The 20,578-nt window shown below is 40.0% G+C and overlaps 1 protein-coding gene across 3 annotated transcripts in view; it reads left to right on the top strand.

The window, feature by feature from the left end:
• The window catches only part of LOC128703984 (WD repeat-containing protein 47-like), a 58,130-nt gene extending 43,682 nt beyond the window's left edge, over nucleotides 1-14,448 (top strand). For all 3 annotated transcript variants that reach the window (XM_070104926.1, XM_070104927.1, XM_070104925.1), the window contains exons 3-5: nucleotides 1,568-1,699; nucleotides 7,799-7,942; nucleotides 13,153-14,448. In XM_070104926.1, the coding sequence (XP_069961027.1) occupies nucleotides 1,568-1,699; nucleotides 7,799-7,942; nucleotides 13,153-14,433 (1,557 nt within the window). In that variant the 3' untranslated portion in view covers nucleotides 14,434-14,448. The remainder of the gene's footprint in view (nucleotides 1-1,567; nucleotides 1,700-7,798; nucleotides 7,943-13,152) is intronic.
• The last annotated feature ends 6,130 nt before the right edge of the window (nucleotides 14,449-20,578 follow it).

Genomic DNA, 20,578 nt, shown 5'->3' with positions numbered 1-20,578 from the left:
CAAGACTGCGAACTTTGCAAGAGTGTAATTTCGTAAGTTTTCCATCAAATTTCAAACTTTTGGTTTAATTATTCATTATTTCATTATTGCTCGCAAGTTTGCGAGCATTGATCTCGACACTCAAAGGGTTAAGTAGGTGGTAAGAAAGTTGAGGTGGAACACTTCTTACAACTTTTCATAAACTTTCGTTGTTACAAACTAACAAGATGAACATCAAGACACAATCAACAATACAGAAGCCAGATCCAGTGATTAATTACACAAATAATGTGTGTTTGGTCGAACAATCATTGTTATAATAAAAAAGAAGCGTTAAACCCACTAGGGTTATACAGAGCTGTCGAACAATCGTACATACGAATATGGTCTGTGAAATGTTTCGGAAAAAAGTATTGAGTGGTTACTACTGTATTTGAAATTGTATTAGATTTTTTAATGTTCTGTTGGTTTAATGTTAGGTTTTAGATTGAAATTAAGACACATGTGCAACATCTGGGTATCTTTATTGTAGACGTTTTGCCATCCAGTGGCTTTATCAATACAAATTCCAGGACATAACTTGAAGACAACTACTACTGCAACTAACCCATCTCTTTGGGAAGGACCTACTTCCACTGGGGAATCCCGCCTACCAGCGACTATGTCCTCATCTGCTACGCCTGACGTTAGTATATAAACGCCAGGCTCCTTGCCTCTGCTTCAGAATTCTACGGCTACGGTGCTCTTCGCACCTACTCCTAGGTTGAGGGACTGATTACCTCATCTTCTGTACATAGTTCTACTGTCTTCAAGTTATGTCCTGGAATTTGTATTGATAAAGCCACTGGATGGCGAAACGTCTACAATGAAGATACCCAGATGTTGCACATGTGTCTTAATTTCATCTTGTTGGTATTATGTACCATTCTTGCACAGGTTTAAGGTTGTCTGAAATGCTCTTCATAACCAGCAGTTCTCTCTGTGTACCATTCATTGTCATCCAGTTTTGTAAGAACTGTATTCTGTGGAAATAAATTATAATTTTTGTTATTATTATTATTTTTTAACACACCAGCCTTCTCCCACTGAGGCAGAGTGACCCAAAAAAAAGAAGAAACAAAAGATTTTCTATTTTTTTACATTTAGTAATGTATACAGGAGAACGAGTCACTGGCTCCTTTCTCCCGGTATTTTAGCCGCCTCTTACGACATGCATGGCTTACGGAGGAAAATTCTCCACTTCCTCTTGGAAATTTATTATTATTATTATTATTATTATTATTTTTTTTTTTTTTTTTTTTTCAACAAGTCGGCCGTCTCCCACCGAGGCAGGGTGACCCAAAAAAGAAAGAAAATCCCCAAAAAGAAAATACTTTCATCATCATTCAACACTTTCACCACACTCGCACATTATCACTGTTTTTGCAGAGGTGCTCAGAATACAACAGTCTAGAAGCATATACGTATAAAGATACACAACATTTCCCTCCACACTGCCAATATCATTATTATTATTATTATTATTATTATTTTTATTATTTTTATTATTATTATTATTATTATTGTTAATCATCATCTGCGTTTTCAGGCTATCGATGCATTTGAGACTAAGAAGTTCCACTTCATTGTGCTCAAGTACAAGTATTATGAACTGTTGTGTATCAAAGCAGAAGCCCCAGCTAACCCAAGCAAAGAGGGTGCTGTTGATGAACTAGTCAAGGTATGTCTTACAACTTAGCATTAACCACTACTGAGAAACTAGCAACCAGTTTTGTTGATTTGGTTTAATAATGATGTTGATGAACTAGTCAAGGTATGTCTTACAACTTAGCATTAACCACTACTGAGAAACTAGCAACCAGTTTTGTTGATTTGGTTTAATAATGCTGTTGATGAACTAGTCAAGGTATGTCTTACAACTTAGCATTAACCACTACTGAGAAACTAGCAACCAGTTTTGTTGATTTGGTTTAATAATGCTGTTGATGAACTAGTCAAGGTATGTCTTACAACTTAGCATTAACCACTACTGAGAAACTAGCAACCAGTTTTGTTGATTTGGTTTAATAATGCTGTTGATGAACTAGTCAAGGTATGTCTTACAACTTAGCATTAACCACTACTGAGAAACTAGCAACCAGTTTTGTTGATTTGGTTTAATAATGCTGTTGATGAACTAGTCAAGGTATGTCTTACAACTTAGCATTAACCACTACTGAGAAACTAGCAACCAGTTTTGTTGATTTGGTTTAATAATGCTGTTGATGAACTAGTCAAGGTATGTCTTACAACTTAGCATTAACCACTACTGAGAAACTAGCAACCAGTTTTGTTGATTTGGTTTAATAATGCTGTTGATGAACTAGTCAAGGTATGTCTTACAACTTAGCATTAACCACTACTGAGAAACTAGCAACCAGTTTTGTTGATTTGGTTTAATAATGATGTTGATGAACTAGTCAAGGTATGTCTTACAACTTAGCATTAACCACTACTGAGAAACTAGCAACCAGTTTTGTTGATTTGGTTTAACAATGCTGTTGATGAACTAGTCAAGGTATGTCTTACAACTTAGCATTAACCACTACTGAGAAACTAGCAACCAGTTTTGTTGATTTGGTTTAATAATGCTGTTGATGAACTAGTCAAGGTATGTCTTACAACTTAGCATTAACCACTACTGAGAAACTAGCAACCAGTTTTGTTGATTTGGTTTAATAATGCTGTTGATGAACTAGTCAAGGTATGTCTTACAACTTAGCATTAACCACTACTGAGAAACTAGCAACCAGTTTTGTTGATTTGGTTTAATAATGCTGTTGATGAACTAGTCAAGGTATGTCTTACAACTTAGCATTAACCACTACTGAGAAACTAGCAACCAGTTTTGTTGATTTGGTTTAATAATGCTGTTGATGAACTAGTCAAGGTATGTCTTACAACTTAGCATTAACCACTACTGAGAAACTAGCAACCAGTTTTGTTGATTTGGTTTAATAATGCTGTTGATGAACTAGTCAAGGTATGTCTTACAACTTAGCATTAACCACTACTGAGAAACTAGCAACCAGTTTTGTTGATTTGGTTTAATAATGCTGTTGATGAACTAGTCAAGGTATGTCTTACAACTTAGCATTAACCACTACTGAGAAACTAGCAACCAGTTTTGTTGATTTGGTTTAATAATGCTGTTGATGAACTAGTCAAGGTATGTCTTACAACTTAGCATTAACCACTACTGAGAAACTAGCAACCAGTTTTGTTGATTTGGTTTAATAATGCTGTTGATGAACTAGTCAAGGTATGTCTTACAACTTAGCATTAACCACTACTGAGAAACTAGCAACCAGTTTTGTTGATTTGGTTTAATAATGCTGTTGATGAACTAGTCAAGGTATGTCTTACAACTTAGCATTAACCACTACTGAGAAACTAGCAACCAGTTTTGTTGATTTGGTTTAATAATGCTGTTGATGAACTAGTCAAGGTATGTCTTACAACTTAGCATTAACCACTACTGAGAAACTAGCAACCAGTTTTGTTGATTTGGTTTAACAATGCTGTTGATGAATTAGTCGATGTATGTGTTATATTTCAGTATAACCTACTTTTGAGCAACTAACATTCAGTTTAATAATGCTGTTAATGAACTAGTCAAGATACTTGTTACATCTTGGTGGAAATGTTGGACATGTTTCCTTACACCTGCTCTCCCTGTTTGCCTAGCAGTAAGTAGGTATCTGGATGTTACTCACCTTACATCTGCTGTCTCTGTTCACCTAGCAGTAAGTAGGGACCTGGTTATTGTTGTACTGGTGTGGGTGGCATCCTGGGGGGGGACAAGATTTAAGGACCACAATGGAAATAAGACAGTCCTCGATGATGCACTGATTTTCTTGGTTTAACCCTGGGTGGCTAACCCTCCCTACCCCAGGTTAAAAATCCCAGAAAATCTTATCATATCTTAAACTTATGATCAGTCTAGCTTCAGTTGAGCAATTTAGTTAAATACAGAAATATGGACAATAATAAAAGTGGTCTATATCCCAGATATAGACCAGAAAGTGCAATGGTATTGTTAGGCTTCCAGCTGAGAAGACTCTTGCTGGTTGTTGAATTATGAAGGCTCATTTTAATTAGCATTGTTTTGTCTATTTGGGATGGAGTGAGTGATAGTTAAAGTGTTCCCTCTTTCCGGGGTCACCCTACATTGGTAGTAGACGACTGGTGTGTTGAAAAAAAAAAAATTTGGGATGCTTACAGCATGAGATGTTTGATACAAAATATGGTATGTAATCAAGAATTACATTGTAAAGCAAATGTATAAAGAAAACATATCATTTAGGAACTTATTAAGGAAAAGTCTGGTAGACAAAACATTTCCATAGCATAGGAGCATTTTATAAATTACACAAAGAAACCACATGTAGAAGACTGGCACTTATGATGGCGTTTCGGTCCAACTAGTGACTAACGAATGGTCCAATTCGATCCGAAACATCATAAATGTAAGCCTCCTACTTGCAGGTTATTTGTGCATTGTTTCAGTCATAGTATTTTTTTTTATTATAACATCAGCCGTTTCCTGTTGAGACGGGGTGACTCGGTAAAAGAAGAAACATTCTCATCATCATTCATTCCATCACTGTCTTGCCAGAGATGTGTCTACACTATGATTAGAACAAAATTGCAACATATTAATACCTCTCCTTCAGAGTGCAGGCACTGTACTTCCCACCTAATGGACTCAAGTCTGCCTAACCAGTTTTCCTGAGTCCCTTCATAATTGTTACCTTGATCACACTCCAATAGCACATCAAGTCATGAAAACCATTTGTCTCCGCTAGCTCCTATCTAACACTCACGCATGCTTGCTGGAAGTCCAAGCCCCTCACACATGAAACCTCCTTTACCCCCTCCCTTGAAGCTTTCCTAGGCCGACACCTACCCCGCCATTCTTCCATTACAGATTTACCGTATTTCACGGCTTGTAAGACGTGACGTCTAAGACTTGTTTTAGTTTCAATAGCTTGGCTTAAAATGTAACTGGGAGACCTGCAGCCCACTCCACACCCCAAACTTATAGCCACAAAATACAGTATACACTCTTCAAGTCATTCTGTGTCTTTCTCTCCTTTCTAAATGTACTGTACTATGCAAGTTAGTCAAGGTGGAGTGACTTTGTAAATTGTTCAAATCGGACCGAAACGTCGTCGTAAGCTTCTCTCTTTTATGTGCGGGTTATTTGTGTATCGTTCCAGTCACGGTATTGTGCCTTTTTTTGTTATTTAGTCAAGGTGGAGGTTTATGAGAATAATAACTTTGAAGTTGCACATAATAAAAACAACATTGCAATTAATGGCTCAAACAGTAATATTTTATGGATTGGCAGATGTTTTAATAGACTAGAGGTCATATGATATAATATTTGGGAGAGTTGCTTCAAGCTAATTAGAAGTTGTTTTGGTTTGGTTAGTATTGAGAGATGAGATGATTTTTAAGCATATTCGTAAATTTGTATGTAGTCAATGAGATGGGTTGTTATGACCAAGATAGCAGAGGAATGTGAAGGCCCACCTGTGACTGAAGTCTCGGTGACTGTTGTTACATATTGGACTCGAGTCCTGGAGGATGGATGTAGAGTGCCTGCACTTTGAAGGAGGGGTGGGGAGTTGCAGTTCAGAGAGTCATTTGAACTGTTACATCAGCACACTGCTGGCAAGACAGTGATTGAAGGAATGACTGTGAAAGCATTTCCTCTTTTCTCAGGTCACTCTTACTCAAAAGGAGATGGCCAGTGTGTTTAAAAAAAAATGCTTGTGCCATACATTAGTGTTGTTGTTACTGAGTGGAGGAGTGAGAGGGAGATTGTTGGTGTTACTGAGTGCAAGAGTGAGAGGGAGATTGTTGGTGTTACTGAGTGCAAGAGTGAGAGGGAGATTGTTGGTGTTACTGAGCACAAGAGTGAGAGGGAGATTGTTGGTGTTACTGAGTGCAAGAGTGAGGGGGAAGTTGTTGGTGTTACTGAGTGCAAGAGTGAGGGGGAGATAAGATAAGATTTCATTCGGATTTTTAACCCTGAAGGGTTAGCCACCCAGGATAACCCAAGAAAGTCAGTGCGTCATCGAGGACTGTCTGACTTATTTCCGTTGGGGTCCTCAAGCTTGTCCCCCAGGATGCGACCCACACTAGTCGACTAACACCCAGGTACTTATTTGCTGCTAGGTGAACAGGACAGCAGGTGTAAGGAAACACGTCGAAATGTTTCCACCCGCCGGGAATTGAACTTGGGCCCTCTGTGTGTGAAGCGGGAGCTTTAGCCACCAGACCACTGAGTGCAAGAGTGAGCGGGAGGTTGATGGTGTTACTGAGTGCACGAGTGAGGGGGAAGTTGTTGGTGTTGCTGAGTGCAAGAGTGGGAAGGAGGTTGTTGGTGTTACTGAGTGCAAGAGTGAGAGGGAGGTTGAAAACTTGTTATTTTAAGCATAAAACTGATAGACTCTCAGTCTTATCAGAACCCGTGTGCGTTGACCCCCGGAACTCTCTCCAGGCAAACTCCAGGTAAACTACAGTAGATTAAATCTGTGCATACCTCTTGCATTTGACTTTAATGAAATGCTCTGCATACAATGGGCTTTTGTCATGTACACTCCACTATTATATTCCTTTGTACAATTATGTATCATAAAAATATATTATTATTATTATTATTATTATTATTATTATTATTATTATTATTATTATTATTATTTCATATAAAATAAAAAGTCACAATACCATGGGTGAAACAATTCACCAAAAGTCTGCACTTAAGAGGTGAACGTTTTAATGACATTTCAGAGACATAACGATGGTCCAGGACAGACTGAAATGTCGTTCTAAGGTTCGTCTCTCACGTGCGGGTTTTTGGGAATTATTTTATATCCCCATCAGACAATATTAGGGCATCATAACACTTACTTTACCTTACTTTTCTGACTTTCACCATCATTTCAGTGAAGTAATGAGGTTTTAAATCCATGAGCTGGGTTACTAGAGCTGGGTTATTAGAGCTGGATTACTAGAGCTGGGTTATTAGAGCTGGATTACTAGAGCTGGGTTATTAGAGCTGGATTACTAGAGCTGGGTTATTAGAGCTGGGTTAATGCATTACTGAGCTTGGACACAAATGTAATATAACTTTTTCTTTTGCCCCCACACTTCACTTTATCAAGTCACAAACAACTTAATAAAGTCCACTATGTGGGGAGAATGAGACACAAGTACATTATACTGCATTTGTGTTTATCTTGTCGGTCTCTTGCGCCATTTCTCTCCACTGAACGAAGGCAATAAGCTGGTAATCCGAGACTTCAGGTTTAAATTCTGATTGCTTCATTAAACTGTTCCATTTGTTCATTAAAAATTTTGTCCCAGCTTTCTCCACTTCAGAAACTGTTGAAAATGATATAAAATACAGACAAGTTGAAGATTAAGACACATGCGCAACAATTGGGTATCTTTATTGATGAAGAGTTCAACTCCATGAAGCTGAACTCTTCTCCAGGCTGAGGGACTGACCACCTCAAATACTTTTTCTCCAAGGTTGATGGACTGATTACATCATCATTATTTCATTACTACTGCTCCCTTTATATATGACTGAAGAAACCTACTGTGTAGGCAAAACGTTTCATCACTAACAATACCCAACTGTTGCACATGTATCTTAATCTACTTCAGAAACTGTAAAAAATTATAATTTCATCATAAATGTGTTTTTTTTTTTTTTCTCTTTAGTAAATAACATTATTCATGGTATGTTTTTTGCCCTTAACAGGTTTTGAATGAGTTGGAAAAATATGCTCCCAATAAAGAAGCTTACTCACAGCTGTGTCTGTACTTAACACTTCCTCGACTACACGAACATGCTGACTTACGAGACTGGAACCCCAGTAGTGCTCGGGTTCAATGTTGGACTCAGGTGAGCTTTTATTTGTCAAAAAGTAATATAGTGTTTGCCTATATATATATTTTTAACTCAATGGCTATCTCCTGCTGAGGTAGGGTGACCCAAAGAAGAGAACGCATTAACCATTATTCATTCGGTCACCGTCTTTCCAGAAGTGTGCAGACATCACAGTCAGATTACCTGCAACTGCAACATTCCTACATCTCCTTCAAAGTGCAGGCACTGATCCTCCCATGTCTAGGGCTCAAGCCTGGCTAATCAGTTTCCCTGATTACATTCATAAAAGCTATGCAGCTTCTGGAGAATAGGCATTCACAGTACACACTCATAACATAGAATTTTTTTAACACACTGGCCGTCTCTCACTAAGGTAGGGCAACCCACAGTATAAAATACAATGAACATCAATCACTCAACAGCTGTCTTGCTCGAAGTGCACAGATATCACACTTCAAATGGTCTTCTGAACTACAACATCCCTTCCAACGGAAATAAGTCATTTTGACTTTTTTGGGTTATCCTAGGTCAGCGGTGGGCAAACTACGGCCTGCCAAAGGTTTTTATGCAGCCCGCCAAGATCAAGTCATGTACTCATGTTATTTGGGGACAAAATGTTAGTAAATTTGAAAAAAAAAAGTTACCACGTAATGCCGAGTAATATTGTGCAACATTAACACGTTATTTATTTATTTTATGTCTTTGCAAACAGTACATTGAGATTTTATATTTACAATAGTGGGTTGCAATGCAAAGAGAGCCTCTATTATGCCTAGGCATTATGGGCCAACTTAACATTATTGACTTACAGACTACTTAACACTAAGGAGTAGTATATCATAGTTGTACAGTAGGATAGTAATTATTTCATAGTTGTACAGTAGAATATTAATTATGAATGAATAAATATGTATAATACAAAGATATATTTATATTCGAACATACTTTTTGAGAAAACTATGATTCAGTTATATTCCTGTCAACAACTGAATGTGGCTCCTGCACTGAAAAGTTTGCCCACCCCTGTCCTAGGTAATTTACACTATGTACAATAATTTTACTTACATGTACCTGTGCCTAAATAAACTTACTTACCACTCCACCAGAGTTCAGACACTGCACTTCTCACCTCCAAAATTCAAGTCCAGCTGCCTGGTCATTCTGAACACCTTCATAAATGTTACTTTACTTAAACTCCGACAGCATGCTAAGCCATAAGCGTTATGTTGAAAATGGTATAAAATAGTAACAAGGTGATAATTAAGACACATATATCAGTTGAGTATCTATATTGTTGGAACACTTCACCTACACTGAAGGTTTGTTCAGTCAAATACAGAAACTCTTGCTGCCTCTGTATTTTACTGAAGAAACCTACTGTGTAGGTGAAACATTTCAATAATAAAGATACCCAACTGTTGTGTTTTATCAAGCCATAAACAAATAATCTTAGGTGATTATTTTGCTTGTACAGACGCCTCCCCCCCCCGAACTTACGAACAAGTTACGTTCCAGAAGGCTGTTTGTATCTTGAATTGTTCGTAAGTCGTTATTTTGCCATTTTTCTATTACGGTTATTATTATTGTTTTTAATATTAGTATCATTATTATTATTGTTCTTTCTCTGCGCCGTTGTTTGTTGAAAACTTAAAGACAATACTCTACAATGCTCTGAAGGAGGGGTGTTAATGTTGCAGTTTAAAAACTGTAGTGTAAAGCACCCTTCTGGCAAGACAGTGATGGAGTGAATGATGGTGAAAGTTTTTCTTTTTCGGGCCACCCTGCCTTGGTGGGAATCGGCCAGTGATAATAAAAAAAAAAAAAAATCAGTAAAGTACGGTTCTTAATACTAATGCATATTTTAATAATAACACTGTAATAAAAACTTGTTACCTTTTTAATTGGTACAATAAACTTCAGGTTGCAGTCTGCTCATATATCATAATGTTTGTAACCCGAATGTTCGTAAGTAGGGTAGCATCTGTACGATAGGCACGATAGTGGCCTTCTTTATAATTAACCCTTTGACTTTTTCGGTCGTATATATACGTCTTACGAGCCAATGTGTTTGACATATATACAGTGGACCCCCGGTCGATAAAAAGTTCTAGCTGACCGCTTCAAATCAAGCTGGTCGCATTTGGAGGTGATCGTTATGCGGGGGTCCACTGTATACTCAAAAATTCTAGCAGCTTCAAATCAAGCTGGAGAAAGCTGGTAGGCCCACATGTGAGAGAATGGGTCTGTGTGGTCAGTGTGCACCATATAAAAAAAATCCTGCAGCACGCAGTGCGTAATGAGAAAAAAAAACTCCGACCATGTTTTTGGATTAAAACACCGACTTTGAGGTGTATTTTTGTGTAGCATTTATGGTTGTATTTTTGTTTTCATGGTCTCATTTGATAGAATGGAAAACACATTATAGAAATAGAAGTAACTTTGGTTTTACTATGAAAAGGACCTGGAAATGGAGCTCAAAGTAGGGAAAATGTTTGATTTTTGCTGATGTTCAAGAGTAAACAAATGATGTCATTGTCCAATAAATGCCCAACTAGCCATTCTAATATGCAGTCATGAATGGGTTGATGTTATTTATAGTTATTACAATATTGCAGTAGTCTGCATAACAGTAAATCTATTTTTTGCTTGAATAAAAATTCAAAATAGAAAGCAGATGTGACTGATGAACAAAGAAAATGTTATTTTAGAGCCAGGAATGTCTACATTGTTCATTCTTGACCCTATTTTGAAACTGGCATATTTTTTAATTTGCATGAAATTCACCAAATTGCCAATTATACAGTGGACCCTCGGCTAACGAACTCATCGCCTAACGTTAAATCCACCCAACGAAGCATTTGAGCGTAAAAATTTTGGCTTGGCTAACGATAAAAAACTCGCCCAACGTGATTCATCCCGAACCTGTCCGTCCAGCCTGAGCACCTCGGCTGCCCTGCCGTCATTGTTTACAAGCCAGGGTGGCCGGTTTCATGCATACATTAGATACATTTTGTATTATTCCATTGTTTATAGTGCTTGTAACTGCTAAATAAGCCACCATGGGCCCAAAGAAAGCTTCTAGTGCCAACCCTGTGGTAAAAAGGGTGAGAAATACTATCGAAATACTATCGTACCAAGGTCAACTGCTGCTGCACCACCGTCAGCTGTTGCTGCACCACCGTCAGCTGTACTACTCGAAGATGTGGAGAGACTGTTGTTGGTGTGGCTTAACGAGAAACAATTACCGAGAAACAATTAACCCCAGAGGGTTAGCCACCCAGGATAACCCAAGAAAGTCAGTGAGTCATCGAGGACTGTCTAACTTATTTCCATTGGGGTCCTTAATCTTGTCCCCCAGGATGCGACCCACACCAGTCGACTAACACCCAGGTGAACAGGAAAAAATGCCTGGAACTAGTGCTCATATTGGTGAATTTAAGGCCAGCAAAGGTTGGTTTGAGAGATTTAAGAATCGTAGTGGCATACACAGTGTGATAAGGCATGGCGAAGCTGAAAAATTCCAACCCCAACAAGTGTTCAATTGTGACGAAACAGGCCTGTTCTGGAAGAAAATGCCAAACAGGACCTACATTACTCAGGAGGAAAAGGCACTCCCAGGACACAAGCCTATGAAAGACAGGCTAACTTTCTTGTTTTGTTGTAATGCTAGTGGGGATTGCAAAGTGAAGCCTTTACTCATGTATCACTCTGAAAATCCCAGAGTGTTCAAGAAAAACAGTGTCTCATCACTCATCAATACTCTTCAATAAAGGTAAGTGTCATTTTAACATTTATTTATATAGTTATTGTGCATGTCTCATTGTTTTCTTTGTAGGGAAATGTATATTTCATGAAAAAAAAAACTATTTTTTTAATACTTTTGGCTGTCTGGAACAGATTAATTGGATTTCCATTATTTCTTATGGGGAAAATTAATTCGGCTAACGATAATTTCGTCTAACGATGAGCTCTCAGGAACGGATTAATATCGTTAGGCGAGGGCCCACTGTATAACTGCAACATTAACACCCGTCCTCATATCATCATCATTTGGTTTTCACTGTAGTGCAGAATGCATGGAAACCATAGTTCAAATGACCCACAGAACACAGCATCAGGTGAGTGCTGCATACCCACCAAAGATGGTAAAGTCATCATAAATACATGTATTAAGTTCACACAATAATATAATGATGGATAATACAGCCTCTCCTCACTTTGCAACATACTCGTTTATCGATGCCTCGGACTTATGACAGGCTCTCTGACCAGCATTCATACCTAAATAATGTATATTAGAGCTGATTTCCTCTATTCTGTTTATTTCAATATACAGTACACTACTGTGTAAACTTTTAAAAATATACCAGAAATGTTATAAATGGTGCAAAGGTGACATTAAAACAATATCAGAGATGGTTGACACAAACTCACTACAATTATAATATGCTTTTCACTTTGCAACAAGTTCGTTTAACGACGTGGTCTTAGGAATGGAACTCCATCGTTAAGTGAGGAGAGGCTGCAATGGGAAACTAGTTTTTCTGTCCCCTGTTATGAAATATTGTGGAAGTTGTTCTAAAATAGCACTGCACACCACACAGCTAGTTGCATCATGCACAGCAGACATCATGTGACAATAACCCACCGTATGCCACTGTGCAGCATCACTATCCATCACCACTGTAGTCACTGTACTTTAAAGACTCAAGCCTGGCTAACTGGTTACAAATCCAAAAAACTGCTTTGTTATCACTCTGCTCAAGCATGTAATACGTAAAACCTCCACCCCTCTCTCTAACCCTTTCTTGAATGCCCCTACAAAATGTTCATGCTTCATTAATAATAATAATAACAACAATAACAGCACTAATAATAATGATTATGATGATAATAATAATAATAAATTTTAACCTACCTGCTGTGTCCCACTGACATAGGGTGGGAAGCGGCCAGGTAGGTGTATTTTCTTGTTAATGTAACGTTCCTGGGGTAATGTTTGGAAATTTTTGTTAGTTGCTACAGGACAGATTTTTGAACATATTTATGCACTGTATACATGCATTTTTTCTAAAATGCAATTAATAATGTCCACTAAATAAGTTAGCTGCATGCTAAATTGTTAATATATCTTTTAAAGTTTTAGTTAGTAACATTTCCAGCTCTTGAATATCAGAAGTTGTACTCTTTTGATGAAGATAATACATTTACATTTGTTTTATCAGGTGTTTCCTCTGGTGGAAAAGTTCTTGCCAGCCGAGCATCGTGGAGGACTTGCTGGTGCAATGGAAGGTGTTGGCATGGCCAGAAATGATCGTCTTGTTCAGTTAATCATCAAAGGTCTTCTATATGAGTCATGTGTCGACTACTGCCAGAATCAGGCCACTGGAGAGGGCAATGGTTCTGGCACGCTCAAATTTCCTTCACTCCTTGCCGCCACAACATTCAGTGATTCTGATCTCTCATTACTTTCGTGGCTACAAAGTATACCCCCAGAAACATTTGCATGCCCATTTGAACAAAAAACTCTTAATGTTGATGTTGAGCGTCTAGAAAAGCCTCCTCTTGAGGCTTCTTGGACGGAGCATCTCTTAGTAACACCCTTTAAACCCAGAACTTTCCCACACTCTGCCATGCCCTACAGTCGACCAAGAGCTACAGATATAATGTCCCGTTCACTAAATCCTAACCTTGATGGACTTCCATTTGGCCTTGGGTCAAACAGAAGTTCTATGGCACTTTCAACTGGTGATATCAACCTCATGTCTAAGAGCATTGCGAGCTTCCATCTCACAGGAAAAAAGACTATGAATACATCCGTTGACAGATTATTTGACACAGAAAATGTATTTACCAGTAGTTCATATGGAGATCTTCCCACTATAATTGAGAAAGTTGCCCTTCCTAAACCACCACCAAGACGGGCACGATCGCGTAGCCCAGACAAGCGACAGTCGACAGATTCCCTCAACAAGCCAGCCCTATCTGACAAAATTGAGAAGGAAATCCGTGAAGAAAAGCCAGGTTCTCCACCAGCTCTTCCTCCTAAATCGTCGCCGACACCACCTCAGCTTCCACCTTCCAATCATGTGCAGTCCAACATGCCACCACCATACCAACACCAACTGCCAGCCCAGCACCATCCTCATCCGAAACAGAATGTTCCCCTTCCTCCTGTTCCTGATGGGAAATCTGCTCTCTCACATCCTCAACAAAATCAGCATTCTCAGCAGCCACCTCCGCCTCCCTACGATGATAACTGCAATGCCAACAACGATCGGGAGACGGGAGAACTCTATAGCATATACCAGCGGAGACAACAGATGATGGGACAGCAACAACAGCAACACATGTATGATCATTATGGAAACAATAACCAGATGATGATGAATATGGGTCCCATGCATCATGCCAACATGAACATGACCAGGTTAGTCAACTCCCGAGTACTCATTGTATGTTCTAACATTGTGATCTTGATCATTACCAGGTTAGTCAACTCCTGATTACTCATTGTATATTCTAACAGATTGTGATCTTGATCTGTGGAATCTAAGGAATTAAAGTTAACCCTCGTCTTCCTCGGATCAAACCTGATTACATCCCATTTCCCAGGCGCTGCATGACCCTTATGGGTTTAGCACTTATCTGTAAATACAATAATAGTCCTGTGAGAGTGTCAATTATTAAACATTCGCAAGATTGTTTTTATTGTCATTATCTCTCCATGAAAAAATTTTAAACATAAAATAACTAAATTTTATTTACGTAATCCATGTTTGTTTATAGTGAGAGGGAAGGAATGAGCATTTTCTTTGTCATGTTGCAGTAATGACATGTTTATGAAAATCTTTAATGAGGAAATGTTTTGCCAGCCAGTGGCTTGTTCAGTCTGATACAGAGAATAACAGTGGAAGATAAGGAGGAGTTTGAGGGACTGATTACCTCAAACTCCTCATCTTCAACTGTTATTATCTGTATTGGACTGAAGAAGCCACTGGCTGGCAAAATATTTCCTCTAAAGATTCTCAAGTGTTACACAAGTGTCTCCTACTTCAACTTGTCAGTTTTCAAAGCCATTTTCAACAGCAACTTTTATGTTGAATAATATTTGTGCTAAATTCCACCTCCTTGGAAAACTGAAAAATTATGGAGTTTTAGACTACTATATTTTGTGGTATTTTATTTACATTGTATCTCTTCTTGCGTTAGTTAAGTAATCTATTTAGATTTTAGTTATTTTTCTCCAAAACTTACACTAATTTATAATTTATCACTGGCGAAGAGCTAGCAATGTCAATAATGTATTACAGTGGACCCCCGGTTAACGAACTTTTTTCATTCCAGTAGTATGTTCAGGTGCCAGTACTGACCGAATTTTTTCCCATAAGGAATATTGTGAAGTAGATTAGTCCATTTCAGACCCCCAAACATACACGTACAAACGCACTTACATAAATACACTTACATAATTGCTCGCATTCGGAGGTAATCGTTATGCGGGGGTCCACTGTATATAATTTGTGATTGAGTAAGCAATTGTTTTATCAGATGAAAAAAGTGAGAATTGAATTTATTTGTAGTTATAAATTACTCGTTTCTCTTCAGATATCTTCCACACACTATTTGATTTTACTAGTAATATTAGTAAGAACATACAAGTGCATTTTTATACAAAAAAGTCTTAAAGTTATACCTTTGTTTTGCGTATCTTCAGAGTTTGCTCTAAGTGAAACAAATGTATTTTGTGCAGTATTGTGCCACCATGAATATTTTGTGTTACATAATATCAATGTTTAAATAGAATTTGAAGCAAGGAATAAATATAAGATACAAAGCTGGAGCTAAGATGGTTTGGACTTGGAAAGAAATAATTAATGACGTAAAATGCTCTACGCAAGACCCCCTAATTTACGTCCAGCTGCTCTCTTGCCTTTTCAACTTACTAACAAGTTGTTTGTTTAAAAAGGTACAAAGGATGGTTATGCTTCACTTACATTTGCACTTCTGACAAGATAGTGATTGACTGAATAACAGTGAATGTGTTTCCTCTTTCTTGGCTCGTCTACCTTGGTGGGAGATGGTCATTGTGTTAATTATTTTAATTATGCTGTGGCTCAGCAGTTGTAAAACTAATTAGTTCCTGAGTGTCTTGTTGCTAACTGGTTCCTGAGTGTCTTATTGACTGGGTCCTGAGTGTCTTATTAACTGGTTCCTGAGTGTCTTATTAACTGGTTCCTGAGTGTCTTATTAACTGGGTCCTGAGTGTCTTATTAACTGGTTCCTGAGTGTCTTATTAACTGGTTCCTGAGTGTCTTATTAACTGGGTCCTGAGTGTCTTGTTTTTAACTGGTTCCTGAGTGTCTTGTTGCTAACTGGCTTCTGAGTGTTTTGTTGCTAACTGGTTCCTGAGTGTTTTGTTGCTAACTGGTTCCTGAGTGTTTTGTTGCTAACTGGTTCCTGAGTGTTTTGTTGCTAACTGCTTCCTGAGTGTTTTGTTGCTAACTGGTTCCTGAGTGTTTTGTTGCTAACTGCTTTCTGAGTGTCTTGTTTTTAACTGGTTCCTGAGTGTCTTATTAACTGGTTCCTGAGTGGCTTGTTGCTAACTGGTTTCTGAATATTTTGTTGCTAACTGGTTCCTGAGTGTTTTGTTGCTAACTGGTTCCTGAGTGTTTTGTTGCTAACTGGTTCCTGAGTGTTTTGTTGCTAACTGGTTCCCGAGTGTCTTATTAACTGGGTCCTGAGTGTCTTGTTGCTAACCGGTTCCTGAGTGTTTTGTTGATAACTGGTTCCTGAGTGTTTTGTTGCTAACTGCTTTCTGAGTGTTTTGTTGCTAACTGGTTCCTGAGTGTTTTGTTGCTAACTGGTTCCTGAGTGTTTTGTTGCTAACTGCTTCCTGAGTGTTTTGTTACTAACTGGTTCCAGAGTGTCTTGTTACTAACTGGTTCCAGAGTGTCTTGTTGCTAACTGGTTCCGAAGTGTCTTGTTGCTAACTGGTTCCGAAGTGTCTTGTTACTAACTGGTTCCAGAGTGTCTTGTTACTAACTGGTTCCAGAAGTGTCTAACTGGTTGTCTTGTTTCTAACTGGTTCCAGAGTGTCTTGTTACTAACTGGTTCCAGAGTGTCTTGTTACTAACTGGTTCCAGAGTGTCTTGTTACTAACTGGTTCCAGAGTGTCTTGTTACTAACTGGTTCCAGAGTGTCTTGTTACTAACTGGTTCCAGAGTGTCTTGTTACTAACTGGTTCCAGAGTGTCTTGTTACTAACTGGTTCCAGAGTGTCTTGTTACTAACTGGTTCCAGAGTGTCTTGTTACTAACTGGTTCCAGAGTGTCTTGTTACTAACTGGTTCCAGAGTGTCTTGTTACTAACTGGTTCCAGAGTGTCTTGTTACTAACTGGTTCCAGAGTGTCTTGTTACTAACTGGTTCCTGAGTGTCTTGTTACTAAGTGTCTGGTTCCAGAGTGTCGTGTTACTAACTGGTTCCATAGTGTCTTGTTACTAACTGGTTCCAGAGTGTCTTGTTACTAACTGGTTCCAGAGTGTCTTGTTACTAACTGTGTCTTGTTACTAACTGGTTCCAGAGTGTCTTGTTACTAACTGGTTCCAGAGTGTCTTGTTTATAACTGGTTCCAGAGTGTCTTGTTTATAACTGGTTCCAGTCTTGTTACTAACTGGTTCCAGAGTGTCTTGTTACTAACTGGTTCCAGAGTGTCTTGTTACTAACTGGTTCCAGAGTGTCTTGTTACTAACTGGTTCCAGAGTGTCTTGTTACTAACTGGTTCCAGAGTGTCTTGTTACTAACTGGTTCCAGAGTGTCTTGTTACTAACTGGTTCCTGAGTGTCTTGTTACTAACTGGTTCCAGAGTGTCTTGTTACTAACTGGTTCCAGAGTGTCTTGTTACTAACTGGTTCCAGAGTGTCTTGTTGCTAACTGGTTCCAGAGTGTCTTGTTTATAACTGGTTCCTGAGTGTCTTGTTACTAACTGGTTCCAGAGTGTCTTGTTACTAACTGGTTCCAGAGTGTCTTGTTACTAACTGGTTCCAGAGTGTCTTGTTACTAACTGGTTCCAGAGTGTCTTGTTACTAACTGGTTCCAGAGTGTCTTGTTTATAACTGGTTCCTGAGTGTCTTGTTACTAACTGGTTCCTGAGTGTCTTGTTTATAACTGGTTCCAGAGTGTCTTGTTACTAACTGGTTCCAGAGTGTTTTGTTACTAACTGGTTCCAGAGTGTCTTGTTGCTAACTGGTTCCAGAGTGTCTTGTTACTAACTGGTTCCAGAGTGTCTTGTTTATAACTGGTTCCTGAGTGTCTTGTTACTAACTGGTTCCTGAGTGTCTTGTTGCTAACTGGTTCCAGAGTGTCTTGTTTATAACTGGTTCCTGAGTGTCTTGTTACTAACTGGTTCCTGAGTGTCTTGTTGCTAACTGGTTCCAGAGTGTCTTGTTTATAACTGGTTCCTGAGTGTCTTGTTACTAACTATGGATGTGTGTAACTTGCATTACTTCTGTAAGTTATGGAACGTTTATGTTATGGTCGGTAAACTTTGCTTGCTAGTTGCCCATATAATATCAGTCTTACTTATGAATGGAAAAGTTGTTGCCAGTCGAGCATCATGGAGGACGTGCTGGTGCAAGTCCTCCATATTTTTTTATTTTTGTCGTTTTTATTCACTTTGAGAGGTGAGTCTCAGGTACATGAGATCTCAGTAGGAATTTCAAAGCATAGATGTGATTGAGGATGTTTGGAAAGCCTTCTTAGAGAGGTCAGCAAGTGGTTGACCAGGCACACACCAGACGAGCCTGGCCCATGGCCGGGCTCCAAGTGGTAAAACTCTTAAAACTCGTCAAAGGTATAACAAAACTAAAGGTAAAAGTCAGCAGTTTTTCCCTCATATTCTTTAAGTATTCTTCTTGAATACCCCTCAAGGAAGGTTCCTTGATGTTGGTGAGGGGCTCCCCTCAAGGAAGGTTCCTTGATGTTGGTGAGGGGCTCCCCTCAAGGAAGGTTCCTTGATGTTGGTGAGGGGCTCCCCTCAAGGAAGGTTCCTTGATGTTGGTTAGGGGCTCCCCTCAAGGAAGGTTCCTTGATGTTGGTGAGGGGCTCCCCTCAAGGAAGGTTCCTTGATGTTGGTGAGGGGCTCCCCTCAAGGAAGGTTCCTTGATGTTGGTGAGGGGCTCCCCTCAAGGAAGGTTCCTTGATGTTGGTGAGGTTAAGATAAGATAAGATAAGATAAGATTTCGTTCGGATTTTTAACCCCGGAGGGTTAGCCACCCAGGATAACCCAAGAAAGTCAGTGCGTCATCGAGGACTGTCTAACTTATTTCCATTGTGGTCCTTAATCTTGTCCCCCAGGATGCGACCCACACCAGTCGACTAACACCCAGGTACCTATTTGCTGCTAGGTGAACAGGACAACAGGTGTAAGGAAACGTGTCGAAATGTTTCCACCCGCCGGGAATCGAACCCGGGCCCTCCGTGTGTGAAGCGGGAGCTTTAGCCACCAGGCCACCGGGCCACGAGTGGTGGGAAGTACAGTGCCTGTCACTCTGAAGGAGAATACTATATTAAGTGGAGGTGGGAAGTACAGTGCCTGCACTCTGAAGGAGTGCTGGAGGTGGGAAGTACAGTGCCTGCACTCTGAAGGAGGGGTGGAGGTGGGAAGTACAGTGCCTGCACTCTGAAGGAGTGGTGGAGGTGGGAAGTACAGTGCCTGCACTCTGAAGGAGTGGTGGAGGTGGGAAGTACAGTGCCTGCACTCTGAAGGAGGGGTGGAGGTGGGAAGTACAGTGCCTGCACTCTGAAGGAGTGGTGGAGGTGGGAAGTACAGTGCCTGCACTCTGAAGGAGGGGTGGAGGTGGGAAGTACAGTGCCTGCACTCTGAAGGAGTGGTGGAGGTGGGAAGTACAGTGCCTGCACTCTGAAGGAGGAGTGGAGGTGGGAAGTACAGTGCCTGCACTCTGAAGGAGGAGTGGAGGTGGGAAGTACAGTGCCTGCACTCTGAAGGAGTGGTGGAGGTGGGAAGTACAGTGCCTGCACTCTGAAGGAGAGGTGGAGGTGGGAAGTATAGTGCCTGCACTCTGAAGGAGGGTGGAGGTGGGAAGTACAGTGCCTGCACTCTGAAGGAGTGGTGGAGGTGGGAAGTACAGTGCCTGAACTCTGAAGGAGGGGTGGAGATGGGAAGTACAGTGCCTGCACTCTGAAGGAGGGTGGAGGTGGGAAGTACAGTCCCTGCACTCTGAAGGAGGGGTGGAGGTGGGAAGTACAGTACCTGCACTCTGAAGGAGGGTGGAGGTGGGTAGTAGTAGAGTACCTGTACTCTGAAGGAGGGTGGAGGTGGGTAGTAGTAGAGTACCTGTACTCTGAAGGAGGGTGGAGGTGGGTAGTAGTAGAGTACCTGTACTCTGAAGGAGGGTGGAGGTGGGTAGTAGTAGAGTACCTGTACTCTGAAGGAGGGGTGGAGGTGGGAAGTACAGTGCCTGCACTCTGAAGGAGGGGTGGAGGTGGGAAGTACAGTGCCTGCACTCTGAAGGAGGGGTGGAGGTGGGAAGTACAGTGCCTGTACTCTGAAGGAGGGGGGTGGAGGTGGGAAGTACAGTGCCTGTACTCTGAAGGAGGGGTGGAGGTGGGAAGTACAGTGCCTGTACTCTG

This window comes from Cherax quadricarinatus, chromosome 95 (assembly GCF_038502225.1).
Source record: "Cherax quadricarinatus isolate ZL_2023a chromosome 95, ASM3850222v1, whole genome shotgun sequence".
Lineage (NCBI taxonomy): Eukaryota > Metazoa > Arthropoda > Malacostraca > Decapoda > Parastacidae > Cherax > Cherax quadricarinatus.
Note: the sequence above shows the minus strand (reverse complement) of the source record. Positions and strands in the feature narration are given on the sequence as shown.